This window comes from Callospermophilus lateralis, chromosome 10 (genome assembly GCF_048772815.1).
Source record: "Callospermophilus lateralis isolate mCalLat2 chromosome 10, mCalLat2.hap1, whole genome shotgun sequence".
Taxonomy (NCBI): Eukaryota; Metazoa; Chordata; class Mammalia; order Rodentia; family Sciuridae; genus Callospermophilus; species Callospermophilus lateralis.
In genome coordinates this window covers 58505417-58520248 of record NC_135314.1, presented here as the reverse complement: position 1 = coordinate 58520248, position 14832 = coordinate 58505417, and the positions used below count along the sequence as shown (strand labels likewise).

Genomic DNA, 14832 nt, shown 5'->3' with positions numbered 1-14832 from the left:
TGACCATATGTCCAATATATAAGAGGAAACATGAAAAGGGAAAAGATTACCAGAGATTTTAATGCATGACAATGAAACAAACTACTGTCAAGAGAATCTTCAAAATAAACTGGATATCGGTGATTAATGGTCACTTTCCTAATGGCTCACACTGTTATTTTCTTCTACTCATTTACATTCCCTTACCAGATCCTTACACCTGTCCTTCTGTGTATCTGCATGCCCAGCTGAGAGCCATGATGGTTTTCTATCTTAGTATGGGGTAAAGGTATGTATAATGGTGTGTATACTGTTATTCTGGCCTTGGATAGGGAGAGATGGGTAGCCCATAAAGAGCAAAGAGAAGAAAATAAGAAGCTCTGGGATCTTGGGAGGCTTTGCTAAATCCAAAGACCTGGGAAAGAAGGATAGGAGATAGAGTATTTGTGAACTTTTTTGAGTCAAACACCCTAAAAGTTAATAGTTAAGTTCTAAAATGTATAATCACTGCTAGTTCTACATCTATCCAACTTCTATACTCCATTGTTCTTTTTCTCTTCCTTAATTATAAGCATTCCTTAAAAGATCCACTGCTTCCATCTGTTGGTTATTTTCTACTTTAAAGAACTTGTTACCTGGCATAGCTTTTGCTTGTGTGAATGAGGAGGCCTTCTTGAACTTCTGCTACAGTCCTATTCTTGTCACGAGTCTGTACTTTTATGGTGAGAGATCACGGGCATTTCCATGGGACTGTCACAATTAGTCCAAAATAGCTTCATTTGTTTTTCACTCCCAACAATTACTACCTACTTTCAAGCAGTCTGTTTACTCATGGGAAAAAAAAAGGAAACAGAGGCAGCAAGTGTGGATACAAACTGCAGCAAAACAACAAAAAACCAGTGGCATTTTGGAGGAGAGAAATAGCAAAGCAAAAAGTCCTTATCAGGATCAAGAAGTATATATATGTGTGTGTGTGTATATATATATATATATATATATATATATATATATATATATATATATATATATATATGTTTGAAGCAGAGAAGGAGTGTGAAGAAATTGAAACTGAAAAGTATGCTACTATTTGCTAAGCATGGATGCCAAGCTTGAGAGTAGGGAGAAAATGAAGGGAACAAGGAGGTTCAAGATATGAAAGCAGGGTTAACTTTGGAGAACTGAGAATTCAGAAATGAAAAGGCAGGGTCTGAGCAGACTAACTAGTACCTTAGACATGGTTAAAAACAAAAACAGTAATAGGTTTCAAAAGACTAGAAAAGTTAATGCATGATAAGAATTTCTTCAATCAACTGGAGACACCAGGAAAACAATTCATCAAAAAACCAGCATATGCAAGGCCCTTAAATCATTCATATTTAATGACAAAGAGAGAAAGGAGTGTGTCAAAGGTCATGAATTCCAAGGTCTGGAAAAGTCAGACAGGTCTGATATTCTCTTGATGCTCAATCCTTAACATCAGAAAAAATAAACAAAACAAAAAATAATCCTGCTAACATTCTGAACTCTGGAGAATCAGTCTAAGGCTTTCCTGTACTTATTTATATCATTAATTTATGTATCTCTAATTTGTTCTACATTGGAAGCTTTAATTTCTTATTTTTTTCTTTGTCTTTATGGAGTCAATTCATTTTTATAATAAAAAATTTGGAGATAAAACTTAAATATTCTTCAATCCAACTATATAATGACAAATGATGATGACGATGATTTTTAAATGAGAAAACTCAGGCCAAGGTCTACAACTAACAACAACTATTCTCTAGTAACTAGTTAGAGGACACTAGACATTAGGTGATTTACTCTTTTCACATGCAAAGCTGCACTTCATTATTTCCTTGGTATAATGTACACCACCAGTAATCTGGTTCTTCCTGGAACTCTATCTGCCCAAACTACATAAAGAACTTTTAGTCAATGTATTAATTTTCTTGAGTGTTCCTATACCATTCCACATTCTTCTTAGTAGTATGTCTGAAGCAGTACAGCAGACCAAATAACCTCAGAAAAAATTACAGTAATTCTCAAATAAAATTCACAGTTCCTAGTCTAAAATCCTTGAATTGAATATAGTTGAATATAGTCAACACTATCTATCCTTACTACTATAGTTGCCTTTCTCTTAGCCTATTCATAAATTTTCTCAAGCTCTCCTGTACTGTATATACTGGACTCATATTTCAACAACTAGAAGAATACAGCCTGATTATCTAGAAATTTTATGCTAGATTATTTATAAATTAAAGAATAAGTCAGATGTCAATTCTTTTGCTGTGTCCTATATGTAAAGAGTTTTTATCCCATCTAAATTTATTGTTGCTATTATAAATTATATGTCTAAAGACCAAAATGCCTCATCTCTGGGGTCATAGTAATTTAAGAATAATATCATAAGATACTTCATTACCTCAGGTCGATGAGAAACTGTGTTCACTTTAGACATGTCTGAGGGTAAAACAAGTTAGAAGAAAATGCTCAGGATACAGAAAGGCAGATAAGCAGATGAGCTGACCATAATTATGTCTATCAATACTTCATAGCAGAAACATAGGTTTAAAACCCACTGTTGCAAAAATGATAAAACCTTCTAATTATCATAAATAATGAATTATTATAATATTTATAAGTAAGTAGTCTATTGGTTTCAAATGAAAGAAAAAAATTTTTGATGAGCTGGGCTTTTTGAACACTTATTTTTATTGCTCACCACCATTTCCAATTCCGTTTTCATCAGCTCCTATTTTTGTAACATTACTACACACTTTTTAAAAATCTCTTCTCTTTTCATTTTTATTGCTTTCAACCTTTTAGTCTTTTAAAAACTTGTTTTCTAGAATCCTTTTTTTATTTCATCACCTGACTTCTTAATTTTTAGATATTCTTGCCTCTCTACCTTAAAACATTCAGTTTGCCTCTACCTGTTGCCCTGTGGCTGCCCCAAATATCCTATTTTAACTCTTGAGTTCTCCTGAATTCCTAAATCACTGCTTTTTTCTATCTATAGTCAGTTTGCCATCATTCCACCTTATTTCCCTAGAAAACTATCATTCTCTCACATAACCCAGCTTTTTAAAATAGAGATGGGTAGGTTCTTCAAATTAAGTCATTCTAATGTGAATGGCTGATAATCCTTACTCACCCCAAGCCCCAACCCTATCCTGTCCTATAACTTCATGAGGACAAATGCTTGTTTCAATTGTTAAAACTGTACAAATTGTGTAAAAAAAAAAAATTGGAACTACAGATGTGTGTTGGTGGAATTAGGGGCAAACTCCACTTTAAACATAAAACAACTTACTTCCTAATATATTCCAGCCTTGGAACAGACAATAATACTGATCCCTATTGAATTTTCCTGATTCCGTCTGCTTCCTGGAATTGATTCAGCTGTCAAAGGTCTGGAAAAATCAGACAGGTCTGATATTCTCTTGAAGTATGGATTTGGGCAGTCAGAAGGATCTGAAAGTTTCCTGTCCCATATTTGTTCATCTCTCTCCTTCCTCTAGTTATTTCTTGTGATTATATGAATGTAATACTAATTACTGTTTATGATTAATTTTCATGATACTGTAATAAACAGCAAAGTGAAGTTAAATTCTGGTGTAAGTTTTACTTTAATTAAAATACACTGTATTTTACTCAAGTGTTTAATATTTCTTATTTGGTTTATATGGCAGATTTACTTTACTAATTAAAACAACAACAATAACAACCAGAAACAGCATTAGAAATGCCCAATAAATACTGGTTGTATAAATTAATAAACTCTGTGTTTACTTGAAGTGCCACATATCAAATATTCTAACATTCACTGAGCACCTACTGTATATGTATCAGGGATTATCTTTGTTTTATTTGGGGTAAGAGTGCAAATGAAAATCCTCACTACTTACTCCCAACAAGGATTCTTTGAATTCTCCCTAGCTATATAATCAAGTGGGGATTCATTCTCCTTTTTCAATCTCTTGCATTACAAATTTACAATTTCTGATCATTCCTTAATTATTATCCATTAGTCTTTAAAGTTTCATCTGCACAAGTTACATCTTTGCTTTAGAAAACAAGATCACCATTTGGAAACACTGCTTCAAAATGAGAATATACAGTATCAAGTAGAATGCCATCAAATAATATCTCTTCCCTGGATGGTTATGTCCTTATATGGAAGGAGTGTTTAAAAACAATAATGATTTAAAAGTTCAGAGAAAAAACAGTGATAACAGCTCAGATTCAGAATGGCTGCTAAACCAGGGCATTTTAACAAAAACGAAACAAACAAAGAGGAAGGGATTATTTTAAAATAATGATACTTAATATATCTTTAATCTGATGAAAAATGATTCTCAGGATATATTTATAAGGTTCACTACAAAGACTCATGTTCATCTTTTTTCACCGATATTCAGAAAGTCACATAAATACTTTGAAAGTCACAGACAGTATGTGTTTATACATATTACATCCAAATATATATGTACTCTTCTAAATCAGAAAAACATATACACACTTAGAGACATTTTTATTTGCTCTCAACCTTTTACTGTCTTTTAAAAACTTGTTTTCTAGAATCCTTTTTCTATTTCATCACCTGACTTCTTAATTTTTAGATATTCTTGTCTCTCTACCTTAAAACATTCAGTCTGCCTGGGTCTACCTGTTGTCCTGTGGTTGCCCCAATCCTATTTTAACTCTATTTTAGTTCTCCTGAATTCCTAAATCACTGCTTTTTTCTGTCTACAGTCAGTCTGCCCCCATTCCCTCTTATTTCCCTACAAAACTATCATTCTTTCACATAACCCAGCTTTTTTAAATGGGAGATGAGCAGATTCTTCAAATTAAATCATTCTAATGTAAATGGTCTATGGGCAAATATTACATTTTAAAATACCCAAATAAAATAATACTCATTCTTTTTAAAAACTTCTATAAATATTAGACATGTATGGATAGTTTGAACTAATTTAGACTTCTTGAAATTAAGCTTTTTCTTTATTTTAAAAAGCACTTATCAAGTCCTGGTCCATTATATTGCAATAATCTTAGGACAACAATGAGATACCACTTCACATTCACCAGGATGGCTATTTAAAAAGAAAGGACCTAGGAAGGATGGACGGAAGGTAGGTAGGAAGGTGACCAGTGTTGGCAAGATGTGGAAAAATTAGAACTCGTGTACACTATTAGTAGAAATGTAAAACGTGCAGCCTTAGCCTTAGGAAAATAATTTGGTGGTTTCTCAAAAAGTTAAACAGAATTATCATGTGATTTAGTAGTACCCAAAGAATGAAAAACAAATATTCAAACGAATATTTGTACATGAATGTTCACAGCAGCACTCCTCACAATAGCCAACCCAAATGTTTATAAGTCAAGAACGAATAAGCAAAATGTGACATATCTGCATGATGGAATATTAATCAGCCACAAAAAGGAACGAAGCACTAATATATGCTATGTGGATGGACTCTGAAAACAACAAGTAAAAGAAGGCAGACATAAAAGACCTATATTTTATGACTCCATTTAGATAAAACATCCAAAATAGGAAGATTCATAGAGACAGAAAATAAATTGTTCCTAGGGGATGGGAGAGAGGTTAATGGGAGTGACCATTTAACCGGGACAAGGTTTTCTTTAGGTGCAATGAAAGTGTTCTGGAACTTGATAAAGCTGGTAGTTGCACAACACTGTGGATGTATTAAATAACACTGGGTTGTTTACTTCTTAAAAAAAAATTCTTAACTTTACATGAATTTTATTTCAGTTTTTAAAAAAACTTAAGAAACTCATAGATTTTGTTTTAAAAATTTTATTTTCTTTAGTAATAATAAAAAAATTTAGTGAATAAAGAATCAAATGTAATTGCTTAAAAAATGGCACACATAAACTGTGGAACTTAACTCTAGATTTTTAAATCTGATCAAGAAAGAAGTTTAAGTAGTATCTCATTTTTGATACACATGAACAAACATAATGAAGACTAAGTACCATATGACTATAAGGAGAATTATTCCCACAAATCTATTTACCATAAATATCATGTAGTATTTGAGGTTTTACCAAATTATTCACCTGACAAGGGGCTTTCTTGATTATCGAGAGTACATATATATTTGGATGTAACCTGTATAAACACGTACTGTCTGTGGCTTTCAAAGTATTTTACATGACTTTCTGAATATCAGTGAAAAAAAAATTCACATGTGTCTTTGTAGTGAACCTTATAAATATATCCTGAGAATCATTTTTCTAATAACTAATCTTTGGAAAGACTAGTACTTTCCAAAGTACTCTTTGGAAGGACAGTGTGAAAAAACCTCAACCAATATGGGTTTGTGAAATTTGAAGGTCGCTTGAGAAAAATGATCAGAAAAAAAGTAATTTAACACTAACTAACTTAGTAGTTCCTAAGGTTGATACTCCAAGTTGCAAGTGCAGATGTCATTCTATCCAAGCCTTTAGAGATCACTTTGAAAAGCAATCCAGAACAGTTATATTGTGTAGATAATAAACATATACCTATAGAACAAAATAAAACCTGCAAATGGGTACTCAGATTTTCCAATGATGTCCTTCTATAGACTTAAAAAATGCTTCATATAAAAAAGTTCAGGTGGCTTAACCTAAGAAATTAGACGGTTCAAAAAATAGCTCTATCTGATTACAAATACACAGATGTAAAAGACATGTAAAAAAAATTGAATGAAATTGTTTTATAAAAGTTGAGATGTTAAAAAAAGCAAAATTCCTTATGTAATATATGACTTTAATATATTCAAGTTATCAAATCTGTTTGGGATTTTGGGAAATGAGAGATTATCTTGGATTCAAGAATTATCAAGCTAGGCATGGTGGATGCTTTGGCAATCCCAGTGATTCAAGAAGCTGAGGCAGAAGGATTGTAAGTTTGAGGCCAGCCTCAGCAACTTAGGGAGGCCCTAAGCAAATCAGCAAGACCCTGTCTCAAAAAATAAAAAGGAGTGAGAATGTGGCTCAGTGATTAAATACCCCTGGGTTTAGTCCTTGGTACAAAAAAAAAAAAAAAGAAAGAAAGAAAGAAAAGATTTATCATTTATCAATATATGTGTTAGAAAAGAAATTTTGAAAAGACTATATTATAAATATTAAAAGGTAGCTCCCATTTACTAATATTCTTCTTAAAACAGATAATCAGGACCCTAAATTCCAAATGGTTTCTGATCAGCTTACATTCTTTTTTTTTTTTTTTTAAAGTTAAGACTATATCAGCATTGCTAGTGTTACAAAATATTGATAATTTAAGTTTACAGTGTGCCTTACTATCTACTGGAATCTTCACTATCTACCACTTACACCACACAACCTTCCACATTCAATTTTAGAAAAGTTTAGATATGTGGAAAACACATTCACCTTCGAATAAAGGAAGTTTCTCATTCCTGGTCACACAAAGTTCTCTATGTCCATTATATATATTTTTTTAGCCTAAGCTTACTGCTCAGTAATCAAGATACACATCACCCATTTCTTGTTTTATCTCCCTGGAATAAAAAACTTAATGCTCAGTTTAAGAAGAAAATCAAATTAGCAGAAGCAATGTGACTGACTGACTGACTGAATGAATGAATGACTTGGGGGTCTTAATCAGAGAGAAAGAAAAAGTGAACATAAAAATGTAGAAATGATGAAGAAATGACTATCCCTAAGTTTTTTAGAAGTGAATGCACAAACTCAGTTTTCCTTTCAATGTTTTCTTGGCAGCAGTAGTGGGTACCAAGTCACAAAGGAGATGGAAATTTCTCTGTCTATATCTCTCATATAAGTTCTTAGAAAGGGATTACAGGACTCCAATTTTCCCTTTGCTTATAAAATAACCCATTTATAAAAATACAGCCACCAATTTATTTCTAGGTTTTAAAAACTTGATGCTGATACTTAGGAAGCAAAAATGCTAATTATATATTAATCTTATTAGTGATAAATCTCACCCAATGAAATGTCTATAAACTTCTCATGTGCCAAAATTAAATGTAATCTGCTACAAATGAAAGAAAGTATCCTTATTTCAAAAATTTTATCTGTCACTATTTTGTTCAAGGCCATACAAAAATTGGACTAATAAATTATAGGGTGCTTTATACCTCCATAAATGCTTACTAATATATCTACTGTTGTTCTCCACAGATTTTCATTAACAGAGTCTCATTCCATATCCTATGTGCACCTTTCCCAGAAATGGTTAAGAGCTTAGTGTTTGGAATTACCTTGGGTGGTGAAGTTGAAGAGTGCAGGTGTGTCTCGCCCATTTGGTAGTTTGACATTTGGGTCCCTCAGTTCATCAAAAAATGAATGTGCACAAGCTTCCAGTGGTGTCAGTCGGGCAGTTGGTGTATACTCCAGCAGACGGCTACACAATGCAATTGCCTCCGGTGGAGTTCGGGGTCGGAAGACCTGCAGTACAAAAAGAGGAAAGAACAATTAATATTTTATTATTAAAAATCTAAGCAAATAGCTCTCTGAGTAATGAGTTAATTCCCACCTGTACAAAAACATGGTTGCATTTGGGAAAGGAACCTTGTAGGATAAAAAAAGTTAACTGCATATGATTCGCCACACTGGGGTAAACTGCTAATTTTAAAGACTATATGAGAAAAGCTCAGAGAAAAATCTACATAAGCTAAACATAAAGCAATATAATTAAACATGCATATAAAATATATCAGGCACATGGGAAAGGCTGAGTTTTGGAGGCAAAAACAACAAAAAGAGCATTAAAAAAAATCTTCAAAGTTTTGACTGCTGTGGCAGTAAATAAAAGATTGCCTCTCTGGTGTCAACAACTGTTGATAATGGATGGCACTATTCAAATTAAGTAATCAATAATTTTTCTAAAAAGAAAGAAAAGCTGTTATTCTAGGTCTTCTAATGCTAATAATTGTATTATTTTCTCAATATACAAAGCCCATCATTTACTTTGACAAAATGTTTGACATTTTCAAGTAACTGTTATCATGAATGTGGCCAGATCACTCTCATTTTAATTAATTTGAATGAATATTCTAGGGCTTTTTTCAGGAGCAGATACTGTCTTTTTCATTAAAAGCTACCAAAAAAAAAAAAAGTCACAAAAATAGGAATCTAAAGGCTATATTGAAATAAAATGTAATTAACTTGATTAAAAGAAGAGATAGCTTTCTACTCATCAATGTCTTAACATGAATCAAAATGTAAAATTATGAAAATATATTTCAACCTAAAGTATGGCCAGTTAAAGAAGGAGTAGAAATAAACAGAAATTAAATGAAATGTCCAAAAGCCTCTGAAATCAAATAAAAATGAAACATACAACTTTTGATAGAAAGAACATACAACCCAAATAAAAGTTGTGGTGCAGAAATATAAAGAAAAACAGACATGCATAAATGGAGGGCAATAGACCCATAAATGAGGAAAGGACATGCAGAGGTGATAGGGCATAAGGCATGAAGGACTCTGGGAGGCTAAGATTTCCTAATGAGAATGGCTCATATAACATCTGGATGTTCACTTAGGCCAAACGTAGGAGAATTAGTTACAACCAGAGTTCTTTAAATATTTAAAAGAATAAGAATACTTTCTACAAAACCACTGAAAACTGGTTGTTGTTGGGTTTCTTTCTTTCTTTTTTTCCTTTCTCTTGTTTTTGCTTTTGTTTTCACATAGTTTGTTACTGAAAGATTATTTTCCATGGGAATTGAGAGATTGAGTTGATAAGGATCTTAGAAATTAATTCAGATCTTTAAAGGTCTTAGTCAATATTGGTTATGATAGAAAGCCCTTTGTATGGTCAAAAACAGTCTTTATTTCTGAGAATTTTGATTATCTCCATCAAAGAAACCTTAAAGCGATCGTATTATTTAAAATGTTTAGATATTCCACTATTATTTGCCATTTTTCCCTCTCTTGCTTTAAGAGAGACAAATATGACAATAATCAAATCTAGAACGCAAAATAAAAATGGTCAGAGGAAAAACTCAGAAAATTTATCATAAAAATATTAAACACTACTGACATATTTTATTCCTGAGGGCAGTTTGAATCTACTTGACAGTATAAGATTAGTCTGCTAGCTAATCCAAAATGCTTCGGTACCAATAATAGTGTCATATAACTAGAATTAAACACAGTAACAAAAACTAAATATCTCTAAACTTCAACTATAGGTAACTAGGTGGTGAGTTATATAAAATAAAAAATTCATATTTTAATAACAAACTCCTATTTATTATCTTTATCTTGTTAAAGGTATGAATAAACCAGTACTGTAAGCTTATTTCTGATTATGTTTAAAAAGCCCCTAGCCCCTGGTATTTTACTGGCTTTGAATGATTACCCATTTTGGTTCTAAGATATATTAGCTTATGTTGTCAGAAATCCTAACTAATGAAGTTAAAGAGCTAAAAATAATACAGATAAGAAGTAATTCCAAGAATCTACATTAAAATCAAGATTTAACCTTTCTTTTTTTTAAAAAAAATATCTGCTGTACTTTAAATCTTTTGAAAGATTTTTCATAAGAAGAACCCTGGTTCAGTACTCTGTGGATAAAGGTTGGTGGGAAATTATGTGGGGTCAAAACCCAGTATCTTTCAGAGTTTAGATTTCTGACCATAATATAGGATGTGATAGCATGCAATTTTCAAAAATTACTGTACAAATTAGAAACTAGCTCTTCTGAATTTCCTTTGTGTCTAAAGTAAAGGAAACCAGTAACTACTAAAATTTGGCTTTTAATAAATAAGTTTCGACTGCTACATCATTTCTTACTCATTGAAATAGCTCAATACTTAAGAACATTTGGTTTCATGAATCTTCATCAATGTTTATTCTTATAAGAATAATACTTTTAAAACCTTACAATTTCTGTCAATGGTTCACCTAGGAGACTGACAATCTAAAAATGTAACAAGAAAATCTATACCATACAATGAATAAAAACAGAAATCATAGCTTCCTACATTTTTACTAGCATGTTTCAAGAATAAACAATTGTTTAGCCTTTCAAAAAATGCACCCCCCCACCCAAGTTTTATAGACCTGCCCTGTAAATTTTTTTGGGAAAAAAAATAAAGTACATACCCGCACTCCTGAGGTGAAATGTCCTGTTCCTGACGAATCCTAAAGATGATAATGCAGTGAAATAATCCAAACAGGGAAGTCAATCCAAAAGAGAATAGTCCAGCAAGGAAAAATATATCCAATGTTATAAGAAATCCATGGTGTAGGGGGACACAGAAAATGTTTATACAGTTATAAACTTTAAACATTAGTCTCCACAGTAGCAAGTCCAAATTTTAAAAATTATTTCACCACAGTGTATGCAAAAAATTTTTTTGATTGTGCAATGGTGAGGCACAGTAAAGAAACATTTAAATTTTATTTTATCATGTTCCAATGCCAGTGTGTTTATTAAAAAAATACAAAACCAAAAAAAGTTAAAATCAAAATGAAATCTAGAAGTAAAGTTCCCAAAGTAAAGTGGTCTTCTACGACCTGGATTTATCATCCATAGACATGACTGGGAGGGGGCATATTAGCCTGCTTTTAAAGATGTATGTTCCCAATATACTAATTTTTCTCAATTAATGTGTCCCAGTTACACAGTATAAACATTTTTTTTGCTAAGTTATTAGTTACAAGAGAAATGTATTAAATATATTTAATTTATATTACTATAGATTTCAAGCCAGATATTTTTAATTTGTGTGAGCTAAGAAGGATCAGGCCACCGCGGATTATTCTCCAGTTTTGGATTGACTTCCCTGCTAAAAGATGTTATTTGCTGACAGTCTCATTATTTTAGGATTCTTCAGGAAATTGACATATCATCTCAGGAGTGCGGGTATAAACTTACTTTGTGTATTGTGGGCTCTGCCCCCTCATACCCTTGCACCCATTACTTAAGAAAAATAAATAGAGAGCATTTCTTTCCTTTTTGGAAAAACTCACTGAAAAAAAAAAATCCTAAATCTTTGAGCACTACAAATTCAACAACAGTTCCATCTGCAAATATGCCCAATTCACCCACCAAAAGCTAAACAAAAATGTATACAATAAACAATACAACTAAGGGACAGTCACAGTTACAGGTGACATGCATAGTAATGTACACCAACACCTAGGCACAACGGAGCCAAATATATAAGGGAGGTAGCAGGGTCTATTATGTCTAGGCATTGAGAACAAACAAACAAACAAAAAAAGGGCAGAACTCACCAGTAGCTGTGAACACCCTTGGCTATTCTAAGAGAATGTAACATTCTTTTAGGATAGTTTCCAGTGGGGGAATTAAATATTTTGCAAAATAAATAATCCGCGGATTACTTTTAGTCTGCAGACTAAAATTTAGTACATGGATTAAAATCCAGCCCATCAGAATAAAAAAAATCTCAAAGCAACCACGTGGACAAAAAGAAAACCATATTAAAAAAACTGATAGCACAAAGTAAAACTGAACTGGGCCAACTAATAATTAGTGCGCAGACTAAATATGGCCAGCCAAGTATGCAGCAAGGCCATGGAGACCCCAAAAGACCCCTTTAAAAACTAACAACAAAAGTAGTAAAACGAAATAAAACAAAGCAAAAACAAAAGGGGGGGGGGTAAGGGGGGAAGAAAAGGAAAAAAAGCAAAAATAAAGAAAAGAGGAAAAATTCAAAAGAACTAAACAAACCACTGACATGAACTTTTAAAGTGATTCAAATACTACCTCACCTATGCAGCAACATATTAAATTGAAATAAATATCAACTCTCATCACAATTACTAGTCCACAGAAGAACCTAACAGAAAAAAAAGTTTTTTTCAAAAAGGAAGTCTCTGTGGTATTGATCAAATGCAAACAAATCCTTAAATAAAGAATTATTCAAAATAAATTTGCATTTGGAAAACTCAAAAACGACAGAGGCAATTTTTTCTCTAGATGTTTTAGAACATACTTTGGCCATCGAAGTTCAACCTACAGCTAATTGTTACGACCGAATCAAAAGCCCTTTAAAATGGACATTTATAAACAATCATATGCAACCATATCAAGGCCTATAGTTAAGCTGCTTCTCATGGCTTCAGCTTTTACCAACTCTTGTACTATGCAGCCGATCAGAGCAATATAAAAATGTCTACTTTTTATGGTTATGGACAGTAACAATTAATTTCATAGAAATATAGACAAGTACTATGACTGTTCCACACAGCTTCTTCTCACTTTTCTGGTCATACACAAAATTTAAAAACTCCTAATTTTGAAAACTGATAAAAATATTCCTAAAGAGCAATTCCAATATTGGCTATCAAGTAATCTATTAATCATCTAAAATTATTTGTAATTTGTAACCCTAAATATAGGATTAGAAGTGAGACAATATATGGATCTGTTAAATGACTGTATATGTTAATTAAGTATGAAAATTAAGTCTACCTAAGTGTTTTTATGTAAAACATAATTCAATAATTAATCGGTCTACACTATTTTTAGAAACATTCTTTGGTGGTATTTTGCATGTTTTTATGATTGGTCTAATGATGCAATGACATACGAGGTAATTCATTTTAATACTATCAGAAATGATTACCAGCAGCTATGGAAAACTAACTTTCAGAGAGTCCGTTAGCCAACTTTAAATACTATGTATTTAACAGGGTAGAGATACACTCAACATAGCTCAAGCCTACTGAACAAATATGTTTTTCTAACCTTTGAAGATATCAGTTCCTAAATTAAGGTGAAGAAGTTTGAACTTAGGAAATCTGAAGAATCCTTTCATTACATCACAACAGTTAGTGTTCAGTGAATTTTAGCTGTGTAATTAAAAGGATGAATTTTTTCCTGAGCTCCATTACACACAAGAAAAGGTATATGTAGACATCAGCATTTAACTATGCAATGTAATTTTTTTCTCTAATGTTATCTACTGACAAAACAGTACAACAGTACACCAAAGTGTGATTTCCCAAATGTCCACTTAAATAATTTTAATCTTTCATTCTTCACAAAAGTGTTATTACAGTCAGACTGGCCTTTCCAAAAATACAGGAATATTTCCTTTTCATCCATACCCCCCCCCCCCCGCATCTTAAGAGATATTCACCCAGGCTATGATAATTCCTAACTTTTTCCATACCTAAGGCAAATCCTAATTCTCCTTCAATAGCTCACCTCTTCTATCATTGATAAGGAGACTTCTCTTTTCCCTCTATCATCTTTATTAAAGGTCTGCTGTATAACAACTACAGTATATGAAACACCTGTGAACATTTACAGTACATAATCAAGTATATGGTTACATAGTATTTTATGTCCTTCAGTACTTGCTTCAACTAAGCTTTTCAACTGGACAATGTTTTACTTCTTTTGCATCCTTTATGGTTCCCAGCACAGCACTGGTTACATAGAAAATACAGGAATTAAAGAATAAACAATTAAAAAAAATAGATTTTTGCCTTCTTTTTCAACCTATTCCCAATCCCATGCTCTGCCCCCCATAAGCAGTCTTTAAATTAATGTCTTGGTATTTATACTTTTTTACATTATTCCTCTCACATGTAGATTAGCCACTCTAGGAGATAGATTTTAATGCATATGGTTTCCTGAAAAGAAATGGGAATTTTTAGCCAGCATAAACTGAAAAGTGAGGAAGTCTATTAACACAGGAAAACATTAAAAGGGGAGAGAAGTGATTATTCTAGCACTAATAAAGATAAAGGTACATTTCAGTAGAGACATACTTCATGCACTCATGAGACAGGTGATAATGGATTCATACAGTGTTTAGGGCAGAGGGGGTTTAAGTAATAATTTGAGAAATAATTTAAAATGTG

At 32.3% G+C, this 14832-nt stretch overlaps 1 protein-coding gene across 2 annotated transcripts in view; it reads right to left on the bottom strand.

Moving 5' to 3' along the window:
• Gsk3b (glycogen synthase kinase 3 beta) overlaps window positions 1-14832 on the bottom strand; it is a 157370-nt gene that overhangs the window by 15415 nt on the left and 127123 nt on the right. Inside the window, exons 9-10 of one of the 2 annotated variants that reach the window (XM_076866971.2) lie at window positions 11095-11133; window positions 8241-8427 (exon numbers count right to left, since the gene is read on the bottom strand). In XM_076866971.2, the coding sequence (XP_076723086.1) occupies window positions 8241-8427; window positions 11095-11133 (226 nt within the window). The remainder of the gene's footprint in view (window positions 1-8240; window positions 8428-11094; window positions 11134-14832) is intronic. The other variant, XM_076866972.2, reaches the window with a different exon arrangement.